The sequence below is a fragment of the Peromyscus maniculatus genome, chromosome 21 (assembly GCF_049852395.1).
Source record: "Peromyscus maniculatus bairdii isolate BWxNUB_F1_BW_parent chromosome 21, HU_Pman_BW_mat_3.1, whole genome shotgun sequence".
NCBI classification, from domain to species: domain Eukaryota; kingdom Metazoa; phylum Chordata; class Mammalia; order Rodentia; family Cricetidae; genus Peromyscus; species Peromyscus maniculatus.
The window spans coordinates 12,610,282-12,636,502 of record NC_134872.1 but is presented as its reverse complement, the minus strand read 5'-3'; the positions used below and the strand labels follow the sequence as shown (position 1 = coordinate 12,636,502).

Here is a 26,221-nt window from a genome sequence, read left to right as displayed (position 1 = left end):
TTGTGGTTACAGCATCATGGGGTGAATGAGGAGCCCCCAAAGGAGGCCAAGTTCTGGCTGGTTCTAGGGTGGGTAAGGTTGAGCCTAAACAGCGAGTTCACAGCCATTTGCCAAGGAGGTGGTTCTGTGTGAGCACGTGGTAACTTCCCTCAAGACTGACCAATGTTCAGTTCCACCAGAGGAGGACTGAAGACTGGCTTCCAACAGTTTTTTAGGGCTGAGGAAACAGTCCTCAGAAGCCCCAGGCTGTGGCAGGCTGGGCATGGAGATGAATGGACCTAATCTTGGGAGCCTTGCTGGCACCACCCAGCTCAGTCCCCCAGCACTGGGGTCCACCCCTGACACCCTAACATAGGAAAGGGTACCTGTGGTGGTTGAATGAAGAGTGTGGCCTTGCAAGAACTCCGAAGAAGTGGATACTAGGGGCTGGAGAGGGTTCAGCAGTTAAGAGCACTTACTGCTCTTGCAGAGGACTCAGGTTTGGTTCCCAGCACCCATGTCAGGTGGCTCACAAACCACCTGTAACCCCAGCTCCAGGGGGATCCACTGCCTCTGGCCTCCATGGGTAGCTGCACTCACTTGCACATTCTCACACGCAAACACACACACACACATACCTACACATAATTTTTAAAAATAAAAATAAATCCTTTTTTTTTAAAGTGGATTCTAGTGGCTGGAGAGATGTCTCAGTGGCTAAGAGCACTTGCTACTCTTACTGTGGTCTTGAACTGAATTCCCAGCATCCATACTAGGCAACTCACAAGCACCTGTAACTCCAGTTCCAGGGAACCTGATGCCCTCTTCTGACCTCCATGGGCACCTAAATGCTTGTAGCACACATATAGACAAGCAGGCGCACACCTATACTTTGTTTTGTTTTGTTTTTTGAGACAGGGTTTCACTGTGTAGCCCTGGCTGTCCTGGAACTCTGTAGACCAGGCTAGCTTCAAATTCAGAGATCATTCTGTCTCTGCCTCTTGAGTGCTGGGATTAAAGGCATGTACCACCACCACCTGTCTCCGGCAACATTTTTTTTTTTTTAAAGGAAGGAAGGGTTTATTTTGCCTCACAATTTTGGACTACAGTCCATCCCTGAGAGGAAGTGAAGACAGGAGGAACTTGAAACAGCAGTCACATGATCCCCACGGTCAAGAGTAGATAGCAATGAATTCACGCATGCTAATATGTAGCTTGTTTTCTCCACTCTTACACAGTCCAAAATCCCCTACCTAGAGGATAGTGCCACCCACAGTGGGCAGATCTTCTTACCTCAACTAACGTAATAAAAATAATCTCCCACAGACATATCCACAGGCCAATCTAATCTAGATAACCCATTATTAAAACTGTCTTTCCACGTAATTCTAGATTGTGTCGAGCTGACAAAGTAACTCCAACCGTCACTATCCCCACAGTTAGGATATTTGATTATTATGTAATTACAGCAAATTTGCCGGCAACATTTTTTAAAAGTGGATTCTAATGCAACTCTCCTTATTTTAATCCCTGGTTGGCCTTACAACCCTGCCTGTTAACTAAGACACTGTAACAAAACTTGTAACCATATGTAATGAGTGTACATCTTGGTTAATACAAAGTTACAAAGTACAACCAAAAGATAAAAGAGTGATTGAGGAAAGATGTATTAGTCGCAGCAAGTAAGGGGAGCCCTGGGGTTATTTCCAAACCAATGCCCTCCCCCAAACAACAGAACTGTGGGGATTTTACTCAAGAAGCCTATAAACTTTTTATATAGGAAAGCCCTTTAAAGATAGAGGGCACATTTCTGAGAGTTCAGTTTAAGGCCACAGTCCAAGGAAAGACAGTGATGACATTTCTGGATACACTTAGCCGGAGGTCATGGACCATCCGTGTATTTTAAGGTTAAGATGGTGGGCAGGAACACTTCTGAAAAGGTCTGTTTTTTCCACAGAGTTTACCATGAAAAGGACACCATGAAAAAGCATGAATGTAAGAGCTTGCCATTAAAGGTGTCTTCCTTGCATGGTGGCTAACAATCTAAACTCAGCATGGTTTCTGGAGCTTAATTACAAGAGCTTATAAAACTTGTACCTGGTTTTCTCCAGGTACATCCTATATGGGGCAGCTTCATGTAAAATGTCCTACCACGCTGAGACCACATTCCAGTCTTCCAATTGTGTATCCTTCAGACCAACTCAAATCCCAGCTTAAGTACCAATGACCTCTATTGACACTGTGTGGAAGAAGGAGCAAGCCAACCCAAATCCTAACTCCCTGAATTCATGAGGTTTAATAAAACATGATAGGGATTTTTTTCTCTCTCTCTTTATTTATCCATACATTATGGAATAGCAACTGTTATGTGAATGTATCTTTCCTATGCGTGTGGAACTGGACAGTGTAAGTCACTGATGACAGTGTTCTGGAAAGTTCCTAAGGTCTTTAATCGTTCCTGAGAGCTCTGAGTAGAACTACATGAAACTTATTAAATGGAAGATTTGATTGTTATTTATGAGGGATCTGACAGAAGTTCAGTGATTCATATTATCATGCAAAAGCCGTCCTGCTAAATTGTAGAAATGCTCTTCCCAAAGTAAGGACTGAGGATTCAAACACAGGCTCGCTGTTTCAGGAACTCAGAAGTGAGCGCCGTTTATCTGGCTTGTGGTTCTGAGGTGGGAAAAGCCAGCACCAAGGGCTCCATGCAACAGCTTCCCTGTTGTGTCACAGCAGCGGGGGAGAAAGCTAGAGAAGGCCGAATCCGCTTTCATAACAAACTCACTCTGGCAACACAAACACATCAGTGATAAGGGCTTTAGTCCCTTCAGGGGAGAGAGCATCCAAGGACAGCCACTCTTCCAAGTCCACCAGGGCGCACACCTTCTTTTTTATTTTGCCCATCATCTTTCTTACAAGACTTGCTTTAAATATACGCAGAGGTAAGGGCTGCAAATGTAGTTCATTTGGTAGAGTGTTTGTCTATCGAACATGAAACCCTAGTTTGATCCCCCAGCAACTGCATAAAACCACGTGTATAGTGGTGTATACCTTAATCCAGAGTAGGTAGATTCAAAAGAACTAAAATTTCAAGGGCATCTTGGCTACATAAGACCCTGCCTAAAAATTAAGTAAATAAGTAAATACAGAAAGCAAGTCAACAACTATACATACACATAATTTACAAAAAGAACTATGATCAAAAAGTTATAACTTAAAAAAAAAATCAGGCATGATTGTGCATGGTTTTATATTCCAACACTCAGGAGGCAGAGGCAGGAGGAGGATCTCTGAGTTTGAGGCCAGCCTGGTCTACATAGTGAATTCCAGGACAGCCAGGGCTCTGTAGGGAAATCCTGCCTCAAAAACGCACACAGTTTTTATATGTGCTGCTGTGACTGGACCTAGGGCCACATACATGCTAGAAAATGGCTGAGCCCTGCCAAGGATTTTCTGTTAACTTGGTACAAGCAAGAGTTGTCTGGGAAGAGGACCATCAATTGAGAAAATCCTTCCATCAGATTGCTTGCTGGCATTTTCTCGATTAGCAATTGATATGGGAGGGCCCAGTGCTACTCCTGGGCAGGTGGTCCTGAGTTCTAGAAGAGTGTAAGAACCAGAAGATCGGGGAGTTCTCGGTGAGACTGTCTCCTAGTGATGTTAGAGGTCACACCCATAAAGCCTCACCAATATGGCTGCCCAAATGTGAGCTGAACAAGAGTGACACCAATGGACATGCCGTGGAGGATGGGGAAAAAGCCCAGGAGACTGCAACCCTACACAAAGAACTATAGACAACTGAGGAGAGCTAGGAATGGGTGAGGTGGTCTTCCTCAGGAGGATCACACAAATTGGTCGTCTAGTGCCAAATGCTCAGCCCTGAAAACATACAAGAAGCATCATAGGGACTGGCTAGGTTATATTTAGAATATATATGTATACACATACATGCAAGCAATAACAGCTAGTGAAAAAAGAGGCCATGAATTTAAAGGAGAGATGGGAAGGGCATGTGGGAGAGTTTGGAAGAAGGAAAGGGAAGGGAGGAGAAATGTAATTATGTTGTAATCTCAAAAATAAAAGGGGAAATGAGTTGAAGGATGCTATCTAAAAAGAACTTGTAGTGTTTGATTAGCTGGAGATGAAGAATCAGCTGGGATTAACAAGCGACCAGAACCAATGCAGTGACATTTTTGCTTTACTGGCACAATTAATGCTGGTTTGCTGCAGCTGAAAAATTGGCTGTGATTAAGAGACCTGAATCATTAAAGTGAAAATCTTCTGGGGCTATTTCCCCAGGGTCAGCACACAGAAGCTCTGTGGTCCAGAGTGGGTAAGGCTACATACATCTCCTCATGCTGGTAGCAGAACGTGGCAATGTGTAAGTCACTCAGGTGGTGCTGGTTTTGAAGGCATGAAGGGACCATGGAAAGCAGCTGAGGCTTGACACTATGTGTCAGGCCTTGAGGTCCTGAAGAGGGCCAGGAAAGATCAATGGTAAGGGTGCAGCGTCAGTTACAGGGGGCTGTACCATATTGGAGATACCAGTACCATGGGATGAATACCAAGGACAGCAGCAGCCACAGAGTAGAAATTAACCTGAGCCTGTGAGCTGGTATGTGTGCTGTGGAGAGCAGAGCTGGGCAAGAAGAGCCCCAGGCCCTTTGGAGCCCAGGAGATGTGTGTAGGTTCCAGACACCAAGCACTGAATTTTTTTATCCTGTTGAGCTTTGGCTTTGCTTCATGATTATACCTTGTTTCTTTCTTCTTGAAGAAAGAAAGTATTTAACTTGCTTTTTATTTTATAGGAGCCCACAGTTGAAAGACTTTAGACTTTTAAAAAGATATTGGGTTTTTAAAGAGAACTTGGACTTTTAAGAGTGTTGAAAATTTTAAAACTTTTAAAGTTGTTTATGTTTTATATTGTGATATTAATATGAGGTTGTGGGGATAAACAAAAAAGGAAAGGTTATGGTTTGACATAACCTTGTGTTGGTGTGTCCTGGTTAGATTTTTTTCTGACACAAAACAGTCATCATGATTGACTGAGAAAAGATGGCTCCATCAACTTAATTGTGTGTAAGTTATTAATTTCAAAAAATTATCACTATTTTTATGGGTATGGGTGTTTTGACTGCATATATGTCTGTGCACCACATGAATGCAATGCCTGCAGAGGCCAGAAGAGAGTGTCATATCCCAGCCACCATGTGGGTACTGGAAATCAAATCCAGATCATCCAGAAGAGCAGCCAGTGCTCTTAACCACCCTGAGGTATTTTATTAATGATGGATGTAGGAGGACCTACTCCACCCCTGGGCTGGTGGTCCTGAATTGTATAAGAAAGCAGGCTGAGCAAGCTATGAGGAACAAGCCAGTAAAGAGTATTCCTCCATGGCTTCTGTTTCAGTCCCTGCCTCCAGGTTCTTGCCTTGAGTTCCTGCCCTCAGTACCTGAGTTCCTGAGTACCTGGAAGTAAGATGAAATAAACTATTTCCTCCCCAAGTTGCTTTTGGTCACAGTGTTTATTACAGGAATAGAAACTTAACTAGGACACATTATTAGTTATATCTGAGTTCTCTTTTTGCTATTGTTGTGTGTTCATGTGTGTGCTCATGAATGTAGAGGTCAGTAGATAATCTTAGGTACTTACACCTTTTTTTTTCTTTTGAGACAAAGTTTCTCATTGGCCAGAATTTGCCATATAGGCTAGGCTCTCCAGCACATTTTTATTTGGAAATTGGCTCTTTGTTATTTGACTGGACCAGCCTTGATTTCATGATCCTCCTGCTTCATATTTCTGAGTAGCTGGGGATTATAAGCCTGTGCCTAAAGACCCAGCATAAAAATAATTTCTGTTCCTATAAAGAGCGGACCATTTCCTGTGCTGCAGCGTGCAGAGGTAGCATTGCATCACAGTTGGAACTTGGACTCTACAGGAAGCCCCAAGCTCATACCATAGCTTTTGACACTTACCAGTGATACCACTAAGTCATCTGCCTCTGAACCTCAAGTTCCCTCACGACAATGAAGAGATGCTTTTCCCTGGACAGGCCAAACCTAAGAATGACTGACCTTCTTCCCCTGGCCAGGAAATTTCATTTCCATTGATATGTTTTACTGGGAGTGCTTTGTAGCTCCAAGGATAATCCCTGTCCATCAAGCATTCAAAGCTCCCATGAGCAGCTTCAAGCACGGGGATGTGCTCATCAGTCACCATTTCTACCTCTCGGACCTAGAGCTCTGTACTCTTGATCAGCTCTGCTACCATTGGAGCAGTCAGGCCTGATTGCCGAGCACATGGTCCCTGCAGGAGTTCCCTGCCTGGGATGTACACATAGTCATCATGCTAGGTGCAAAACACCGGTCACATATGTCACCATGCTGAGGGGGTGGGGGTCACTGCCACTTACGTTGCAAAGTCTGGCTTGAAAGACACTTCACCCCTTACTGGGTTCAGTGCCTGACTTGTATCCCCATTGCACTGCCTAGTGACAGAACGGATGGGGACACACACACACACACACACACACACACACACACACACACACACACCACCTATGACCCAGCACACAGACTGAAAGTGAAGCTATTAATGCAGGGGCTAAGCAAGCATGTGAACTATGTTGTTATTAAGGCAGCAGGTGGCCTCTCTCTGGGAGAGTCAACAGCATCGGTGATTCTGATCCTTGCAGGCTGAGCTTTTGTTTTAAAAGCTCGGATTACATAAATACTGTCTTTGTCTGCCTTTGTGCTCTATGGCCCAGCTAGAGGAAGCCCTGCACAGACAGGAAGCAGGTGGGCAGTGCTGGAGGCAGAGCCTCATGCCCTCCAATGGGGAACAGTGCCAGCCAAGGCCATGCCAGGGCCTACCCATAGGCTGAATTCATAAATTTGTTGCAAAAATCCTGCTCAAGAAATCTTGAAGAGGTCTTCAACAGGTAAAGAGTATATTAGTTAAATAAGTGACATAAAATATTACATGAATATAATCAAAATACATTATATGCATGTACAAAATGCCACAATGAAACCTATTGCATACAATTAATATATGCTAATATGAATTCTAAAATATCACATAAGATACATTTAGAAGCATGATAATAATTAGTTTTAAATGCTATGCATGTTAACACATCACAAAATATATCAACTTACTCAATTTTATTCCTTTACATTTTATTTTACCTTAGTTTTTGGAGACAGGGTCTCACTAAATAGCTCTGGCTGGCCTAGAACTCACTTTATAGACTAGGCTGGCCCTGAACTCATAGAGCTCTGCCTGCCTCTGACTCCCAAGTGCTGGGATTTAAAGCATACACCACCACACCCAGCTGGCTACTTTAAATTTTAATTCCAATAAATAGTTTATCCTTCCTATAATTTAAATTTTTTCATTTTTTGTTTATATTAACACTCAGTTGCACTTTTAGATTCTAATTATTCTTTATTTAAATCTCTAAAATAAGTTAACTTATTCCCACTTCCTAGCCCTTCTTATTGGAGCTATGCCAAAATTAGCTGTAGAATTCTCAGTTTTCATAAATCCTAGCAATCAATTGTTCACTTGGAAGGATGTAGCTGAAGTTGTGAGATGTTCTGGGCTCACAGCATCCTAAAAAATGGACAAAGCTACAACACTGTATGAAGAATAATGTTTCTCACTGAGTTAAAAAACAAATAGGTGAGACTGAGTTTTTTTCAACCTTAAACTTGCCATGATTTGATGGATCACCCAGACTCTTTAAAAGTAGAATTAAAACAAATGCTTGCAGGAGAGTTCCACAAGGGCAGAACAGTTTTCCTTACATCTTTTCCAGCATTAGCTCAAATGTTTCTCTGACATTTAGTAACTTTTGGAGTACCAAGTGCATGCGATACAGCAATGGTTCACAAGGCAGCCTCGCTGGATGCGCCTCACACTCCCGCCTCCAGCTCCCCCCAAACTTAGAGGGTTCAAACACAAACACAAAACAGCAGTCCTGTTGTTTCTGCACTGGGCCCCTTTGTTTCCCAGGCTCTGTGGATCCAGAGCAAAGAAATGGCAGGGCCCTGCTTTCTGCTCCAAGCTCCTCACTGGGCTTATTCTTCTGGAAGGTTTTACTGACTTCCGAATGAAAACAAATGTTTGGATGGCATTTGATGTGGTACAAAAATAAAATTAAAAAAAAAAAATGTGATACATGTGAAACACTTCATTCTATAACAATTTGCCAAACAGGGATTCCTGGACTCAAGACACTCAAATGGGCTGATGGTTTGGCCTGAATGAGGGATCCTAGTGTCCCTGGCTCAGAAGATCATTGCTGTTATTTGTAGTTCTTTGCTTTCTCCGATTGAGGAGTTTGCTTGGTTCTGGAACCAAGTCCCAGGTTCTTCCGATAGACATGAACAGTAACTTTCATAACGTTAATGACCATCAACTGAGTGCACCAGACACTTCATGCTACACGTGTATTTGTGCTGCTCACTACATATGCATGTGTAGATTCATGTACTCCCCAAACAAACCCAAGTGGTGGCATGAGAAATTTGAGCCTGACTCTGAGATGCAATGGCTCCCAGACTGAGCAGTGGCATCCTGCTGGGTAGGAAGGCAGTTGATTTTTGTTGTGTTGACTGCTCTGCACACAGGACCTTTTGTCTTTTCACCTACTTCCTCCAGAACACAGATCCTCATTCTCCTCCATGGTCATTAGGCATTGTAACCGGCCTCTTGAGCAGCTTGGTGGTGGGTCCTTTGTATGAGAAACAATGCGGCCTTTCCTCCTGCAAATATCAAGCCTGGGCTACCTCTTCCTCCAACAGATGGGAGCCAGTGGCTTAATGAATGCAGGAGGGAGGGCCGCTTTGAGGCACCGGAAGTGAGGATGGCAAAGGTGGCAAGGGCTCTGAATAGCCAAAGAAAGCTGCCTGCTGACCCAAGTCAATCACCGGGATGGAAAAATGCTGGCCCAGGAGAAAAAGTCCCTTTTCCAACCTGATAGTCTTGGACCCTATAGTCTGGGTACCTGAGAGCCAACTCCTCTAATTCCCTGGGTCAACGTGGCCTCACTACTCAATCAGAGGCCACATGGGTTCCTTTGGCATCCAGACATGTTGTAAAACAAAGTGGGATTTGAACCTTCATCACTGGCTCTCAAATATCCCCAGATGCCGCAGACTGAACACGAGTCCGTTCTCAACAGTCCAGAGCACTAGTCATGGGATGACTCTGCTTGAGACAGCAGTACTCTCCAGTCACTCCATGCCCATCCCTTCTCACCTCTTGGCCAACACCCACGGTGAGTTTGGTGGGACCAAACTCCTAGTTGGCACTTGGATTCTTCGGCATTTTATTCGGGTGACAGCAAAAAATTTCCTTCATGAATGGGCTCTTTGTGTTTGCAACATTTTATTATACACATTTGGGGATTTTATATATTCAACAAGCAACTTCATTCCTGGCTTCGGGCCTGCCACACAGGAACCACAGAGGATTTCCTCTATCCACATAACTGAGAAGCAGAACAACCAGAAACCACAGCTCCTCCAGAGCCACCAGGAAGTGAGGCTCTGGAACATGTTGTTGTCCCCAAACTGGAAGGCATTGCTGAAAATGACAATTTATCTCTGCAAACGCTCCCTGGTTTGAGGTTAGGGAGCCAGGACAAGGAAGCCTGAACTGCCACTGATGACTCACTGTGGAAAAGCCTGTAAGGTAAAAACTCAGAGGGACCATTGTAAGAGCACAATACCCAGAAACATACATGTGCTTGTCTGTTAGATGTGGGGCTAGTCTCTTTCTGTCTGTGAATCTCTGACTCTTGGATAGACTCCCCAGTTCCCCAGATTCTAGGAGACAGACAGGTGCCATAACTCTCCTTTCCAAGGACGTGTACAGGTTACCAGATTTTAAAACATCAGAAGAGCTACCAGTGGTGTGGCAGCATACCCCCCCCCCCCCCCCCGCATAGCATGGGTACTCCACTAACTGTGCCTCCTCCCCCACATCCTCAGAGCTATACATTTCCTTCTCCCGAACTCAGAACGCGCACACACACTCATCCCCACCACCTGGGAACCTGTCTACACGCCTGTCTACACGCTTGGCTACTCATCAACTATATGGTATGAAACCCCCATTCCTCTGAAACCTATAAGGAACCCCCACTCTGCCTTATAGACTTGACCTCTCTTCAGAGGCTCTGTTATGCTGTTGTCTGTCTATAGATAGGATCAATAACTATTCTAATTGCTTGCCTACAATACTTGTAACTATTCTAATAAATCTCCCATCTATAGCATTAATAACTATTCTAATAAATCTCTTGTCTATAGTATTAGTAACTATTCTAATAAGTCTTTTACCTCTTACTCAAAAAGAGAATCTACCTCAGTGTCCCATGTACCCCAAACCTAAGACCTTTCAGTGCCTTCCCACAATTTCAAATTTTCATTGGCAGCAACTTGCCAGAAATTCTTGCTTTCCTTAATAGCCTTGGATGAGGCAAACACACAGGTTCTTTTATTTCAGTCTTAATTACTAATTACTTACTATTAACTGTCAGATCACATATTCCATATCATATATTTCATATAAACATGTTTGCATATACATACATACATTTATATAAATATAATTGTATCATGTATACTCATATATGATACAGAATGGTTACAAAGGGTTAAAGAAGTTTCAAAGAGGCCTAAGAAACTAAAAGGCTAAAGCTGGGAAACTGAAAAATGAAATTCTCTAAGGGGATAAGAGAGCATAATGCTGGAGATCCGCAGAGAAGCACAGGCACCGCTGTGTACAGTCTTGAGTCCAGGCAAAAGGGCAGGACCAGGTCCAGATAAACCAAGAGACGGATGGATGGATGGATGGATGGATGGATGGATGGATGGATGGATGGATGGATGGACAGACAGACAGACAGACGGCAGGTCTAGATGGATGAACAGGAAAGGAACAATTTGAGTGAGTCATGTCAAAAGCAGGGGCCAGGCCAAGCCGAAGACTCTGGGATAGAGGGAAGCCACCTGATACGTCAGTAGCCCATACTCAAGGTGTGATGGGAAGGCCTACATAAGACCTGAATTCTCGTATTTTTTAAAGGAGTGTGTGTGTGTGTACATTGCCTGTGGAGCTGGATGTCCTGGAACTGGAGTTACGATTGATTGTGAGCCGCCCAATGCGGGTGCTGGGAACCGAAATCAGGTCCTCTATAAGCAGTATGAAGCCTTATTCACTGAGCTATCTTTCCAAAGCATTTGTATTTTTTTAAGCCCCATTTAATTGTTTGTTGTTTTATATTATCATCAGTCACTTTAATATTTGGTTATACTTTTCTTCTGGGTGCTGTAGACCATGCAGGTGTCCAAAAATTAACTTTAAAAAATGTTAAGGCCAGTTCCATGGTGAACTATACAGCTTGTAACCTGCTTTCACAGTCAGCTGCCCTCACGATAGGCAACTGGTATTTTCTGCCAGGGACCCTCAGGATCTCGACGGTCTCTTCAGTGGTAGCCATTTTGGTGTCTGTCTGGGGCCCTTAGGGCCTCTGCTACTTTCTTTGTGGGTGAAGGGACTATTTTCATGTCTCCTGCCTCAGGCCTCTGGCTGCCATACTATCAGTGGTTAATCTTGCTCTCCTGAGTGGGTCTTCTTTCCAGGATGTAGAATTCTTTGTCCATTCCATGGTACCCATAGATGACCACCCCTCACCCAAGACTCCTGTAACATTTGTGGGGCTTGTCTGGGATTTGAACACAATACAGAGAGAGAGAGAGAGAGAGAGAGAGAGAGAGAGAGAGAGAGAGAGAGAGAGAGAGAGAGAGGGAGAGAATTTGAAGATCTCTATTTAAAGCCAGTATAAGTGACTGAAAATGGCCATAGAGAGCTTAGAGGTACCTTGATCATCTGGTTCCCTGAGCAACGTCATGGAATGAAGGAATTTTCCCAGCCATGATTATTGTAGCCAACACCCTTAGTTAGCTCCATTTTAGTTTCTGTTGGGGACTAAGAAGAGGAGGGGACCTAATCTTTGGGGACCAGTGGCTTTGATTTCATATAGATAAGTGGCAATGTGCCCCCTGTAATAGGGAGGAACCAGAGCAGGGGCTTATACCTCTATGCCAAAGCTGAGGCATTGCCTGCTGTCTTAGTTTGGGTTTCAATTGCTGTGAAGAGACATCATGTCCATGGCAACTTTTATAAGGGAAAACATTTAACTGGGGCTGGCTTACAGTTTCAGAAGTTTAGTCCATTATCATCATGGTGGGATTTGGCGGCATGCAGGCAGACATGGTGCTGGAGAAGGAGCTGAGAGTTCTGCATCTGGCTCCACAGGCAACAGGAAGTGAACTGTGTCCCACATTGCATGAAGCTTAAACATATGAGGCCTCAAAGCCCACCTCCACAGTGACACACTTCCTCCAACAAGGCCACACCTCCTAATAGTGCCACTCATTTTGGGGGCCTTTGTTTTTAAACTACCATGCCTGCTTTTCTCAAGGAAAGGTTATACTCCTTGTTGGGAAAACTTTATTGGACCCTTAACATGTCTGGTCAACCTCTTGGTGTCTATGATGTTTGGGTGACTTTTGTCATGTAGCTCCTCCCACAGCCACTCTGAACATGAGGAACAAAGGGACATGCTCTGGCTCGGCTATCCTCTGCTTGGTCAGGAAGCTTGGACAAATGCTTCTGCATGATTTGTCAAAAGGACTACTCACTTCAGGGCAAGAAAGAGCCCACACTGGATTCCATTTGAAGCTCAAAAGTGATGTTGCTGAAGATGCTCAAAGCGAGCATAGACTGCTTTCTGGGTTCATTCCATGCTGTGATGAGGGGCACAGCAGCAGTACCACCACCCTGCCTGCATGTTCAAAAAACGTTGAACAGGCTATTTTTAAAGCATGTCTGGCTCAGACAACTCATAACCTTTTCCCAGAGTAAATGGAGAGACCTAAGACAAACTGGGCATGTCTTCACTCTTAACAGGATTTTCCCCAAGGTTCAATGGTAACTGATTTACTGCATGCTGATCCCTGAATACACTGGGCTCAGAGGAGCCCAGGGATAACCATGCCCAGCACCAACATCCACCACATGTCATACCTCTGGGGGAGGAGGGGCGGGAAGCTGGCAGGCAGACAAGATGCTCAAGTCTCCTTGGAAGACAGCCATAGCCACCCAGTGCCCTGCACCCCGCACTAGAAGCTTCCAGGTCCTGGCTGCATTTCTGCTTTCTTAAAAAATCAATTCGCCCCATGCCTCACTCCTCTTTCCACACCCCCACCTAGCCTTTGGAGCCTCATCAATATTCATGTAATAATTCTTTTAAAAGGCACAAAAGAAGCTGACTCCACACTTCCTGCGCAACAGGCCCATTTTCTTTCTAGATCCTATCATTGTGGCTGCCCAGTGAATCCCCAGGGTACGCAGTCAATGGGGCCCTGTATGCAGGCCTGGCTGTCCAGCACCTCCCTACCCTTGGCCCTCATTGGCAGCCTCAGCCTGCAGTGGACTGCGCCAAGCCCACACCCAGTCCTCTCTGGAGGAGGAATAAGAGGAGCAAGAAGAAGCTGCTCTGTCTAGACTCCTGCCATTCGGACACTGAAGCCAGAGAGGACACCAGCAGCAAAAGGTGACCAGGAGGTGAGAAACAACCACTGACGGAGGACTCAAGGGAAACTGCTCTTTTTCTTCTTCCTTGGAGGGTGAGGGGTAGGGAGGACAGGACGGGAATTGACCTTTACAAAAAAAGGGGGGTGGCCTTTGGGGACATTTGGCAGCATTTCAAAACTGCCGATGACATTCTGTGATGTAAGCCTGCCTTTACTGTTTTCTTATGACTGTTGTTGACATTGACATTGTCCCTGGTTTATTTTCATTAAGACAGGGAGACCTTAGGTCATTTTGAATGACTCAGAATAACTACCGGTGTTTTCAGGGGTGGCTCATACACTGCTTCTTTTCTAACTCCGAAGGGGAGGTGTTTCTTTCCGGGAGCGCAGTTACCCCCAATCCTCAACCAGAGCTCTCCCTTCCTCACAGCAGCTCTTCCCGGGGCCCTGAAGCACCCCTGCAGATGTTTCCAGTTTCTCTATTTGAAATGCCAAGAGCCTACATCTCCAGGCACCACTAAAGAAGCTGCAGAAGAGTTTAATCTTTTCAGATAATTATGAATCAGGATAAAGAAATGGGTTAGGAACGGGTGCTGATTTCCGTTGTCCCCTCCTGGGGAGGGCCAGTCTCTGTGAGGACCTCTTAGCTTACAGGCAGCATCTCTGCCAGAAACCCAAGTCCTATGTTTTCTTTACAAAAGACTAATGCAGAATGTCCACATGGGCGTTCGTTCCATTCGTCTGAGAAGACAGACTACAAACCAATGCTTCTTTAGGAGAAAGGAAGAATGGGGGGAAATTGGAATTTGTAATGTGGTTATGGAAAAAAATCAAATTTTTTGGAGTTTTCTAGTATATGGGATTTTCTTTTCAAGTCCTCGTCCCCATCCACAAAAAGACCCTTTAACCATTCCTTCCCCCAGCCAGGACTTTTGAGAAGTGTCAAGCATGATATAGAGTTTCTCAGGATTTTTTTTTTTAATCAATAACTGTGCTGGGTATGGGCCAATAATTGGGAGCAGAGGCAAGAAGATCATGACTTAGAAGAGAGCCCAGAGTCTACGAAACTTTATCTCAATCTTAAAGAAAAAAAAAAAAAAAGCAATTCTGTTCCTGCCCTCCCCGCTGTTCTTTACATGGCACTAAACTTATTTTCTTTCATTAAAAACAAACAAAACAACAACAAACAACAGTAACTGGGGCTGAAGAGACGGCCCAGCATCCATATGCAGCTCACACTGCCTATAATTCTAGTCCCAGGGGATAGGACTCCCTCTTCTGGCTTCTGCAGGCACCAGGCATGCATACATTAGAGACATACATGCAGGCAAAACACCCATACATATAAGATTTTTTTTTTTTTAACTAAAAAAACAACCGAAAACTCAAGTGAAGAAACTAAAAGAGAATAAAATATTACACTTTAGTCCATCTGGATAGTTCTACTTACATGAGGTACTCAGGTGTTCTTGGAATATATGAGCAAAACAAAGTTACTTTACTTTGTAGAACTTTAGCAAACCAAAGAGCAAAGTAAAGTAAAAACCTTCAATCGTTTTCCCTTGGGAGATCATTAATAAAAAAAAAATTTTTTTAAAGTTACTGAAGTTTTATTCCAAACTATTCTAAGATGTAATATACTCAACACGGGAATGAGTTTTCAACCTGTTGTTGTTGTTGTTTTTATTATGACAGTGCAGTTTCTGACTTGAGGACCAGAACTCAAGGCCAAGAGCTGTCAAATGTTTCTGCTTAAGTGGCTGTTTTCTGAAATGAGCCACAAGCCGCCTTTGTTAATGGAATCACTCCGAGAACGGAGTAGCCCTCCCAGCATGCATGCCCAGTCTCCTCAGGCCGTGGCTGGGCATCAGGTGCTTACTGCGAAGGCTGTTTGCTTCTCGATGGCATTCTTGCTCACAAAGAAGCCGCTGTGCTGAGGCCAGACTAATGAATACGCATGGACCGCCTGGCTGTGCCTTGGTCTCCCGGTGTCAGGACACCAGCAGAATCAGATGATCTTGGAGTAATGTTTCTAAGGTCATTTCACTATCAGCTATCTTTCAAAAAGCTGGTGCAGTGTTACCTTATTATCCAGATGAATTTTACAGTTTTTATGTTTGGCACCTATCCAAAAAAAAATCTCACTCACATTTTTTATTTATTATGTATTCAGTGTTCTGCTTGCATGTGTCCCTGCAGGCCAGAAGAGGGCACCAGATCTCATGACAGATGGTTGTGAGCCACCATGTGGTTGCTGGGAATTGAACTCAGGACCTTTGGAAGAGCAGTCAGTGCTCTTAACCTCTGAGCCATCTCTCCAGCCCCAGCTTAGGGTTTCTATTGCTGTGATGAAACACCATCACCAAAAAGCAACTTGGGGAGAAAAGGGTTTATTCAGCTTCTGCATCACAGTTCATCGTTACAGAAAGTCAGGCCAGGAACTCAAGCAGGGCAGGAACCTGGAGGCAGGAGCTGATGCAAAGGCCATGGAGGACTGCTGCTTACTGGTTTGCTTCCCCAGCTTGCTCAGCCTTTCTTATAGAACCTAGGACCACTAGCCAGGGATGGAACCACCCACAGTGGGCTGGACCCTCCCCAATCAATCACTACTTAAGACAAATGTTCCACTGCTAGTTCTTATGGAGGCATTTTCTTAATTGAGGTTCCCTCCTCTCAGATGGCTTTAGCTTGTATCAAGTTGATTAAAAAAAAAAAAAAAAGAAAAGAAAAAAGAAAAGAAAGAAAAAGAAAAAAAAAAAAACAACTAGCCAGGACGCTCCTGTTCTTGTTCTTTAGAATCTTTTAGAAGTACCTGCATTTTGCTTTCTAACCCCTGACATTATTGCTATATGAGGATACTGTTTACAGCATTTAAAAAAATGTTCGTTGATGTTGACTTTATATTGACTAGCTACTAGTCATCTTAGTGTCCTTCTTAAATCCACCAGCTGATGTACATCCTGGAGACCTCCAGGATTGGAGGTGGCCACCAGGGAGCTGGAATCATTCCCTGGTGCTCTGCTCAGCACCTTTGCTAGTTCCTCATTGACCAAATCCAACCAGAAGTCAATCATCTTGGAGACTTAACCCTGTGGCCCACGGGGACTTAGAAGGGAGGTGGTGTGCCTAGAAGGCACAGGATGACCTGTGGTGAGTGTGGAGTCACAGGATGCCTCTCCTAGCCTCTCTACCTCTTATCTGGGCTGAGGTCTGCAAGCAGCGTACTAAACTCTTCACAGAAGAGGGCGGAAACTATGAAAAGGTGTCTTTCTTCTGCAGCCTCCAGGATGTCTGAGCTGGAGAAGGCCATGGTTGCCCTCATTGATATCTTCCATCAGTATTCAGGGCGAGAGGGCGACAAGCACAAGCTGAAGAAATCAGAACTCAAGGAGCTCATCAACAATGAGCTCTCCCACTTCCTGGAGGTAAGCCTTACGAGAGCATCACTGAGCTGCACTAGACATGGTTCTCAGTCTGTTTCTGTCTCTGGGTGCCCTGGATGGCTTGTTCAAACAGCTAAGCCCTCAAAGTATAAGCGTAGTATCCACAGGTGATGGCAGCAGAATGCAATAGTACACCACTCATGACTAACACTTAAGAACTGTCATCTGAGCCGGGCGTTGGTGGCGCACGCCTTTAATCCCAGCACTCGGGAGGCAGAGCCAGGCGGATCTCTGTGAGTTCGAGGCCAGCTTGGGCTACCAAGTGAGCTCCAGGAAAGGCGCAAAGCTACACAGAGAAACCCTGTCTCGAAAAACAAAAAAAAACAAAAAACAAAAAACAAACAAAAAAAAAAAACAAAGAACTGTCATCTGGTCATGGCGGCACACATCTGTACTCCTAGTGCTTCACAGGTGGAAACAGGAGACCAGCCTGGGCTGTACAGGGATAACATCTCTCAACACAAAAACAAGACAGGGCCAGTGAGATGGCAGGTAAACACACTTGCCACCAAGTCTGATGATCTGAGTTTGATCCCTGGGATCCACATGATAGAAGGAGAGAACTCCACATGTATAGCATAGCATGGGCGTATGTATTTATGTACACACGTGTATACACACACACACACACACACACACACACACACACACACAATTTTTTCTTTAAGAATGAGACATTTTGGGAAAAAGAAATCTTTTGGCTTTGTCCAGCTTTCTGGTATTTACTACAGAGGTAAGAAATTCCAGACATGAAACATTTACTGATCACTCAGCTCAATACTTGAGAGACACAGGCCCACAAAGCACCCAACCTAGCATATCCATGAGTGAACACTTGGCTGAGGGAGGAGGGGGCTCCCCAGAATCTATGACATTGACTGGGCATGAGTTTAGTTTGGAGTCCCAGCAAGCCTGTTCTTCCATGGGTAATTAATATTCTGGTGGTGGAGGCGTTCACTTCCCTCTGCCCTTGAATCAGGTGCTAGTGTTTCTACTGGCCATAAACCAAGTGCTCCCATGGAAGTGAACTGTAATCCACCTGCCGCCCAAGGCTCCCTTGGTCCCCTAAACCAAGGCTGACTCACGGCACACATCGAATGAGATGGAAATACCGGTGGTATACAACATCTCCTGCCACGGGGAGCTTCCTGGGTCATGGAAGCAGCAAACCACACATTCGGAGGAAAACTAATCGGTGTTTGATCAAGAGCCAAGCCTGGGCAAAACTCTAGGGCACAGCCCCGTCAGATGGTTAACAGGAAGCCACACTCCAAGTTAACTGGGTACATGTTGCTACTTAGTGACTGGATGTTTGGATGATGTTTCCCTTCCTCCAGTTCAGCTGATTACTTCACTGCTGTGGAGGTAGCAGGCCTGAGGGTTTGCTGGAGAAGTCTCCAGATCTGCTTTGGGGGACTAATTTCTCAAGCATTCAGATCCCCTGGGTGACAGCTACTTCACATGCATAGTCAGTTGTAATCCCACCCACTCTACCTTCCGATACAAAGGAAGAGTCTTACCTTCTCATCTTTAAAGGGAATACGGAGGGATGAGATGAGCATGCTGGGCCCTTCACATAGAATGAAAGCTCTATAGATAGCAGTTTAAAATACTCGCTACTACCATGATTTTAGAACAGAAAAATGGGCACGTGATGTCACATTTATTAACGACAACTCATGTGAAGATATCAAGGTATCATACATGTTTGCTGGCCTGGTTGAACAAATACAAAACAAAAAAATTTTGGTTTTACTAGAGAAAACCAAGTCGAATGAGGGAAGGTTTATTTCAGCTCAGGGTTTGGGCCATGGTTGTCAGGCTCCTGCTGTTTGGGGTCTTTGATGAGGCCAGCTGCCTGGTGAGGAGCCAAGCTGCTCACCCGGGAAGGGAAACAAAGGGAGGGCACGGCCCAGTGACCTCCTTCCTCCCACCAGGCCTACCTCCCAAAGGTTCTACCGTCTCCCAGTGGTGCCACTGGTTAGCACCAAGCCTCCTACACATGAGCCTCTGGATCAAAGTCACAGCACCTGTAGTGTGGTTGAAGGAACTACACTGTGCCACCTATGCTTTGGAAGATATTTAAAAGTCCTCAGGAGCCCCTGGGAATCACCATCTTTTACATCGGAATCTTCTGTATTTCGGAAAGCACTTGACTTCTCCACAGAGCTCTCCTGCCGGGGAGGGGATGGGGAGAGGATGGGAAGGGGACAGGGAGGGGATGGGGAGGTGTTAATGGAAACAGTCAGAACTGAGGCTCTTCAGTGCACAGAGCCTGCCTTCTTCCCACCTGTCTTCAGGCCTGGGCTCTTGGCAAGTCAGCAGCCTTACCGTGCCTCGGGTTTGGGCATCAGTTAGCAGCAGCCTTACCGTTCCTCTGGTTTGGGCATTAGTTAGTTAGCAGCAGCCTTACCGTTCCTCTGGTTTAAGCATCAGTTAGTTAGCAGCAGCCTTACCGTTCTTCTGGTTTAGGCATCAGTTAGTTAGCAGCAGCCTTACCGTTCTTCTGGTTTAGGCATCAGTTAGCAGCAGCCTTCCTGTTCTTCCGGCTTTAGCATCAGAACTGACAGGAAGAAGCCTACAACACCGAGGAAAGGACTCACGGAGACAACAGATCAAAACAAGCAGCAGCTCTGACACATTCCCAAGTGTCATTTCAGTGAATGCTGAAACCCACATGGCTCCTGAGCACACGTGTGCTCAGGAGCACTGAGTTCCTTTCTTCTCTAAGTCATGGGCTCAGGTTGAGAAAGGCGTCACACCTGTTCCAGGTGCCGTCTGTTACCTCTTGATTGTTTCCCTATTTTAAAGTGACCCCGGTCCCACTAAACCAAAGGGAAGAGGAGAGGCACAGACTCGTCCCCACCCCTCTGTGGCTGACTGTCCCCGGCTCACAGAGGATTTTTCATTTCCCATACTGGGATTGTTTCTCATGTAAATTATCAGCCTACTATTTTTAATAACATTTTGATAAACCTATATCCCATCTAAAAAGGGCTTAATCAACTTTCCTATTTTTTTTTCTCTCTCTCTCTCTCAGGAAATCAAAGAGCAGGAAGTCGTGGACAAAGTCATGGAAACACTGGATGAAGATGGCGATGGAGAGTGTGACTTCCAAGAATTTATGGCCTTCGTCTCCATGGTGACTACAGCCTGCCATGAATTCTTTGAACATGAGTGAGACAAAAACAAGGAGCCAAGCTGTTCCTGTGGCAGACACGAAGGTCACAAGTGGCAGCAGAGCAAAGGCTTGCAAGGCTCAAAGGAGCCGAGCTCTCCAGTCACATATAACTAATTAGGAAGCTTGATTTGCTTTGGGAATGAAAAACTGATGAAAGCCTTCCCAAGGGCTGCTTGAAATTAGCACATCATTATTTCTGCTACATTAGGCATTCCTGTGAGCTGTCTGGTCCCAGGAAGTATGGGTAAGAATCACTTAGGGGACAAAATCAATGCTCGGCAGTAAAGCATGTGTTGCAGACCACCATGCCCCTGTAGAAGCATCACCCAGAAGAATTATAGGACAGCATTCTTAATGCTTCCAGCAGACCCAAAACTCCACAGCTGGATCCACTGTCACTGAAAGAGGCTGCTTTTCCTTGCATCTTTCTTACAATGTTTGTGCAAATGATGCCCAAGAAAGCAGATAGTCTGATTACAACACCCTCCCCCCAGCCCAAATGAGCAGGGCACTTAAGTCTCTGCTTCCGGTGAGCAGCCATTACTGAGTAAATAGTCAATGCCAACAGTTCTAACTGCAAACAAATAGATCTCACAAACTAAGCATTAACATTCTAACCTGGGCCTGAGAATCAAAATTCTATTCAGTAGACTTCTTTTAGGATGGCACTGCTGTTCCTGTAGGACATGTACAAAGGAGAAGACTGGATACAATGTAGTGTACACTGTGAAGATGTGTCACTCTGATGGGTTTAATAAAAAGCTGAACGGCCAATAGCTAGGCAGGATTTTCAAGGGCAGAGGGAATGCTGGGAAGAAGTGGGGAGTCGCCAGACAGACGGAGAGGAAGCAGGATGAGAGTACAGAGTAAAGGTAACCAAGCTACATAAAAGAATGTAGATTAAAAGATATGGGTTAATTTAAGTTATAAAAACTAGTTAGTTAAGAACAAGCGTAAGCTATCGGCCAAGCTTTCATAATTAATAATAAGTCTCTGTGTCATTTTTTGTGAGCTGGTAGCCCGAAGAAAATTCTGTCTACAGTGTAAAGCTTTTTCTAGCTTTACTGTCTATAAAGCAAGTGACCATGAGATTGATGTCTGCAGGGTGAGTTGCTGGGGGAATGAAGGGCGCCTCAGATATGCCCTTCAGTGGCTGGAAGTCACATCTGGCCTGCTGTGCCTAGGGCCTGCTTACCACTTGGTGAGGCTGAGAGTCAAGAGTGGTGGGAAACTGAACTTAATGCTTTTTAACCTATATATTCAAATAATGAAGGTTCAAACAATTCAAGTTGCAAATAAATAAAAATCACATCATAAATATTAAAAAGCCATTCTAGGGAACTTCTAATTATTCTTACCCACCTACCTTTTTGGGTCTTAAAAATTCATTAAGTCAACTGAACAACGCACTTGCATAAGATAAGAAGAACATTGTAAAAATTTTCCACCACTGAACAAGAAATAAAAATAAAACACTCGCTAGAGCAGGACAAAGACTAAAAGTCCCTAAAGTGGGACTGTCCAGACCTCTCTCCATCCCTCAGGCACAGCCCAGTTAGGTGGAAGGCAGCCGGGGCTGCAGGAAGCTCTGGAATGTTCCAAGGCTGCACAGAATCAGGCTCTCCCTGACTAGAGGATATCATGTGGCTCTTGTAGTTTTCCAGACTGGCTGGGCCATGTGTTAGCTTTCTTGCCACTGTGACAGAATGTCTGGTATAACTAAAAAGGGATAAAGATTTATTTAGCTCGTGTTTTCAGAGGTTTCATTGTGGGAGGAAGTGCATGGCGGAGGAGCTCACACCATGGCAGATAGGAAGGGAATGGAAAGAATAGGAGACCAGGTGTACCTTCCAAGGTATGCCCCAGAAACCCACTCCGTCTAGTTAGCCTCACCTCCTGGAGACCACGTGTTCCAACACATGAACTTGTGGAGAAAGTTGAGCGCACTGGAGACCAGAGCCAGAGAACTGGCAATGAATTGAGCTGGACTGCAAGGGGCACATAGTAAGTACTTTGGGGCACCTGAGCTACCAAGACAGAAGACAGGAGCTCTCAGCAGGGATTCCTGATGTCCTTTTGCCCCAGTCATATGGTACAGTCTTCACATACAATTTCCATATGGTCAGGGGCATCTGCTTACCCAAGCCTCCTGAACTCCTCTAGAAAGGCAGATGTGGTGAGTGCTTTCTCTTCAAGAACCTTCTAGGAGACTATTGCCCATGTGACTAGAGCTGGGCATGAATTTTATGCCAATGCAAGCTCCCACACCGTGTATCACCTACCCATAAATGACACTTTTATTTGCTGGGGGTGGGGAAATTCTGTCCTCCGGTGAGCAGTGGTCCACACTCACAGAGGCACCTGAGCTAACCCTGCTGAGAAGCTGTACCCTCCAGCTTGGCCCTGTCTGGGGAGATGCTCTAAGGTGACCAGATCTCTGCAGGGGTCCTGAGATCCTCTCCAAGCAGCCTGAGGCAAGGGGACTAGAGAGGGAGGAAACTCTAGCAGGAGAGAAGAGTGAGCTGAGACCACTCCCCAGGACAGTGACAGTGTTAAAGGAGTAACTAGTACTGCGAAGTGGCTGGGACCAGACCATGACCTCTCCTATATGGCCCTTCTGGGGGTAATGGGTATCCAGGCACCACACGCACCACACACTGACCTACCCATGCTACCAGTAGAACTGAAGCCAGGCGGGAATGCCTCTGCGGAGATGAAGCAGGCATCAGGGAGGTAACCCAATGCGCAATGGTGGGTGGTGCTGGTACAGCAGCCCAGGAAGTGCTGTGCGCAGTCATGCACACCACACGATGCTGTCATTAAGACGTGTAAAGAATGTATGTGACAGATTCAAAAGTCTGCAATTTATTAGGTACAAAAGCAGATTATAAAATATGGTCCTAATTTTGCAAGAAAAAAAATTTTTTAAAGGTTAAAAATCCCTGAGATTCATGGCAATACTAAGACTGCCATTACTCATAAGTAGGACTGTAAAAGATTTTAAATTTCCTTTCTTACACTTCAATGTGTTTTCTAGATTTTATACTGTAAGCCTAATTGTTCTTGTATTTCTGAAAGAAATAATGCATTAATAAAATACATCCTATTTGGGGAATTTTTAAAAACCCTTTCACACATTTCAAAATGCAGAATTACAAAGTCAATAGCTTTTATTAACATGATATAAAAAATTAGTGTGATATACAGAATTCCCAGAGAGTAACTTTAAAACATTTTAATACAATTCTTAAAATCTTAACTTACCAGATACGTTCTTACTGCCACTGAGTTTTTAATACAAAAAGTTTACAAGCGCTGTTTACTATAAAACTACAACATTGAGACTGTGGCTAGGTAGTCTGTTCGCTTCTCAGTCATTTACTGCGAACCTTCTTCAGTCTGTTGCTAAACCTCTGATGCCAAGTAATAAGTTACATGGATTCTGTACACAATTTTAACAGGATTATTAAAATTCCAGTATGTTTGCACATACTACACCACAGTTTGATACCATGAGGAAAAAGGGCTATTGCACACAGTGCTTTCCAAGAGTGAGATGCGAGAGGAGGACCAGTTAGCTGGACTCATTGAAGCACAAATCCAGGCTAACTCGAGAAAAACCTAGCTGTCTCAGTGAAGCAGGTATGATTCATAAACTTCTCTACCCTTGAAAGTCCCTAAACCCCAACAACTCGATAACATTAATCTTTGATTAGTCATATAAAAATAATCTTAGACTCATGCTGGACTTCAAATTCTTAGATGTATCTAAAGGATTTTACATTCTCTTTTCTGACGTAAGTACAATATTAGATCACTTGGATTTCAAGTTTGAATAAAATAACTAAAAATGGTTTGGCCAAATTTTTATAGGCACATAACTCAAATGCAAAGCCAAGAGGCTGCAGCTGTGTCCATCCCAGACAGCCAGGTTCCCATGGCAACTCAAGTGTGTAAGAGACCCAGCTAGCACATGGGTACAACCTTAGGTTGCCACTTAGGCTTCCAGATCTGTTCATAAAAATAATTCAGTATAATTCATGAGAAGAATTAATATTGTGGCGTCATGAGAACTTAGTTTAGGCTAGGAAAGTGATTTTAAATGAAAGGCTGGCTTATGTTTCTGAAGTAGATCTAACTAAACAGTCCGAATGGCACTTACTGGGCATCAGTGACAACACACGCAGACAGCCAGGCACATCTGCTCCAATAATCACACTGGCAAAGGAAGCTGTGCGGCTCAGAGGCGTCTGGGGATGCGGAGAGCGGGGCTGCTCCTTATATCAGCCTTCCTAGGCAGGCTTGGCTCAAAAGTTCTCTCCAGCATAGACTTTACATATATGCTTGTTATTACAAATGGGAATAAATAATCAGGAAATTATATATTTAGAAATCAGGAATATTTTTTAGAGTAAGAAAGTGCAAGCTCGCAGTATAGCGGAGAACAGCCATGGTGTTGGCAATGTCCACAGCATAACACCAGGCCTTTCCTTCCCTTCCCAGTCACCCACGTTTTGGTAAATATACTTGGCAGCCCCAGAACATTTCTTTAGTTGATTCAGATATGTTCTAACATGACAGTCAGGACGCTGTTGAGAGGATCAGAAAAGCACACACGAGAGTGAACTGATGAAGCCTGAAATCCCTTCTCCCAGGGCATCAACAGTGCAGCTCATCTTGGCCTTACACCTCTGCTGGGTCACACTCCCAGCTCCGTCCAGCCACACTCACATATTGTAGGCCACATAGATGGGGTCCAGCTGGTCAGCCAGGAAGCCATCACGCAGGTGCATGCGTTGCTTCTCACCCCGAGAGTTGATGGGGATCACTCCAGGATCTACGATGACCACCACACCCACCACAAGGTAGTGTTCCTCCAGCACGACATTGGTCACCAGCGCTACTAGGTCCAGGGCATCCTGCTCCAGACCGTCCAGCTCCACCACTACCACCAGCAGATTGGTCCAGGTAAACACAGCACTGAAGGAGAGCAGACAGTCACAGACATGAACAGCACTGGGAGCAAGCAGATGCTTGGAAAGTATGCCAGAGTTAGCAGAGATACCTGCTTCCATTCATGGGCCGAGCACTGCCACTCAACACCATTTATAATCTTAAAGCTGGACTAACTGTGTCTTACAGGAATATCTACTCCAACTTTCTTGATAAAAATCAAAAACTATCTTGATAAGAATCAAGAACAAAGCTGTGCTTGTCCCAGGCGAAGCTCCCTGCAGAATAAAGAGATATGGCTCACCACCGTTTTAAAAAGTAAATCACATTTAAACTAGAAAGACTTCAGAATGAGAACAGCGGCAGTCTCACATTTTGCCTGTATGCCGAATCATACAGCTGTGTGATTTAAACCTGATCAGGAAAAGCAGAAGACATGGAGGCCTTCTCTGGTGCTGTGTTGTAGAAATGTGTCTAGAATAGGTAAGAGGTGCAGGTCCACTGGGGGAAGGTGAAGGCAATCCAGTTCACCAGGAACTGTACGTGTGTGGGGACTGTGGTCATGGCAGAAGAGTGCCTGGTGCTGCCCTGTGTGCAGTGCTCATGCCCAAGGAGAGGCTGGAAGAACAGCACAGGAAGTCCCTCCATCAGCTCTTACCATTCTGCAATGCTCCTGTGTGCGCGGATCACAGAGGTTTCTATGTCGATGGGGTGGTACCGCATGCCTCTCAGTTCTAGCGTTTCATCCAGAGACCCAACAACATACAGTGCATCATGTCGCTCTGTGAACATGAGTATGTGCATGCTTAGGAAGCAAGTTACACAGTGAGTCTGCCTACCCTCTGTGTATGAACCCTGCCAGATGCCCTGTGCCACATGGAGGCCACGACACCATCATCTCTCGGTTCTTGTGCTTCAAGCCAAGAGGACTGGTGGAGATGTCAACAGTTTAAGTTTTACCTGTGCAGTGGTCAACAATCTCAGTAGTTAAAGCAGTGTAGGTTAGTATGTTTTAAATCATTTTAGCTACAGAATGGTGTGGCAACCA

At 44.8% G+C, this 26,221-nt stretch overlaps 2 protein-coding genes across 8 annotated transcripts in view; one reads left to right on the top strand and one right to left on the bottom strand.

Moving 5' to 3' along the window:
• The first annotated feature begins 12,221 nt into the window (after positions 1–12,221).
• Positions 12,222–21,209, top strand: S100b (S100 calcium binding protein B). The gene is made up of 3 exons (XM_006992553.4): positions 12,222–13,627; positions 16,876–17,021; positions 20,080–21,209. Exons 2-3 carry the CDS (start codon positions 16,884–16,886, stop codon positions 20,218–20,220), a joined length of 279 nt encoding a protein of 92 aa, XP_006992615.1. The 5' UTR covers positions 12,222–13,627; positions 16,876–16,883; the 3' UTR covers positions 20,221–21,209.
• A 2,163-nt stretch (positions 21,210–23,372) lies between these two features.
• Positions 23,373–26,221, bottom strand: part of Dip2a (disco interacting protein 2 homolog A) — an 88,714-nt gene continuing 85,865 nt past the window's right edge. For all 7 annotated transcript variants that reach the window (XR_013046913.1, XM_015986214.3, XM_042266267.2 and 4 more), the window contains 2 exons: positions 25,832–25,955; positions 23,373–25,200 (listed from right to left, as the gene is read on the bottom strand). Coding sequence is in view for 6 of the 7 variants with exons in the window: in XM_015986214.3 (XP_015841700.3) it covers positions 24,948–25,200; positions 25,832–25,955 (377 nt within the window). In the remaining variant the exon portion in view is untranslated. The remainder of the gene's footprint in view (positions 25,201–25,831; positions 25,956–26,221) is intronic.

What these genes read in the sequence shown, in the direction of transcription:
- S100b (XM_006992553.4), top strand. Translation starts at nt 16,884, where the DNA reads ATGTCTGAGCTGGAGAAGGCCATGGTTGCCCTCATTGATATCTTCCAT. An exon ending in AGCTCTCCCACTTCCTGGAG is followed by an intron (nt 17,022 to 20,079) that starts GTAAGCCTTACG and finishes TCTCTCTCTCAG; the next exon opens with GAAATCAAAGAGCAGGAAGT.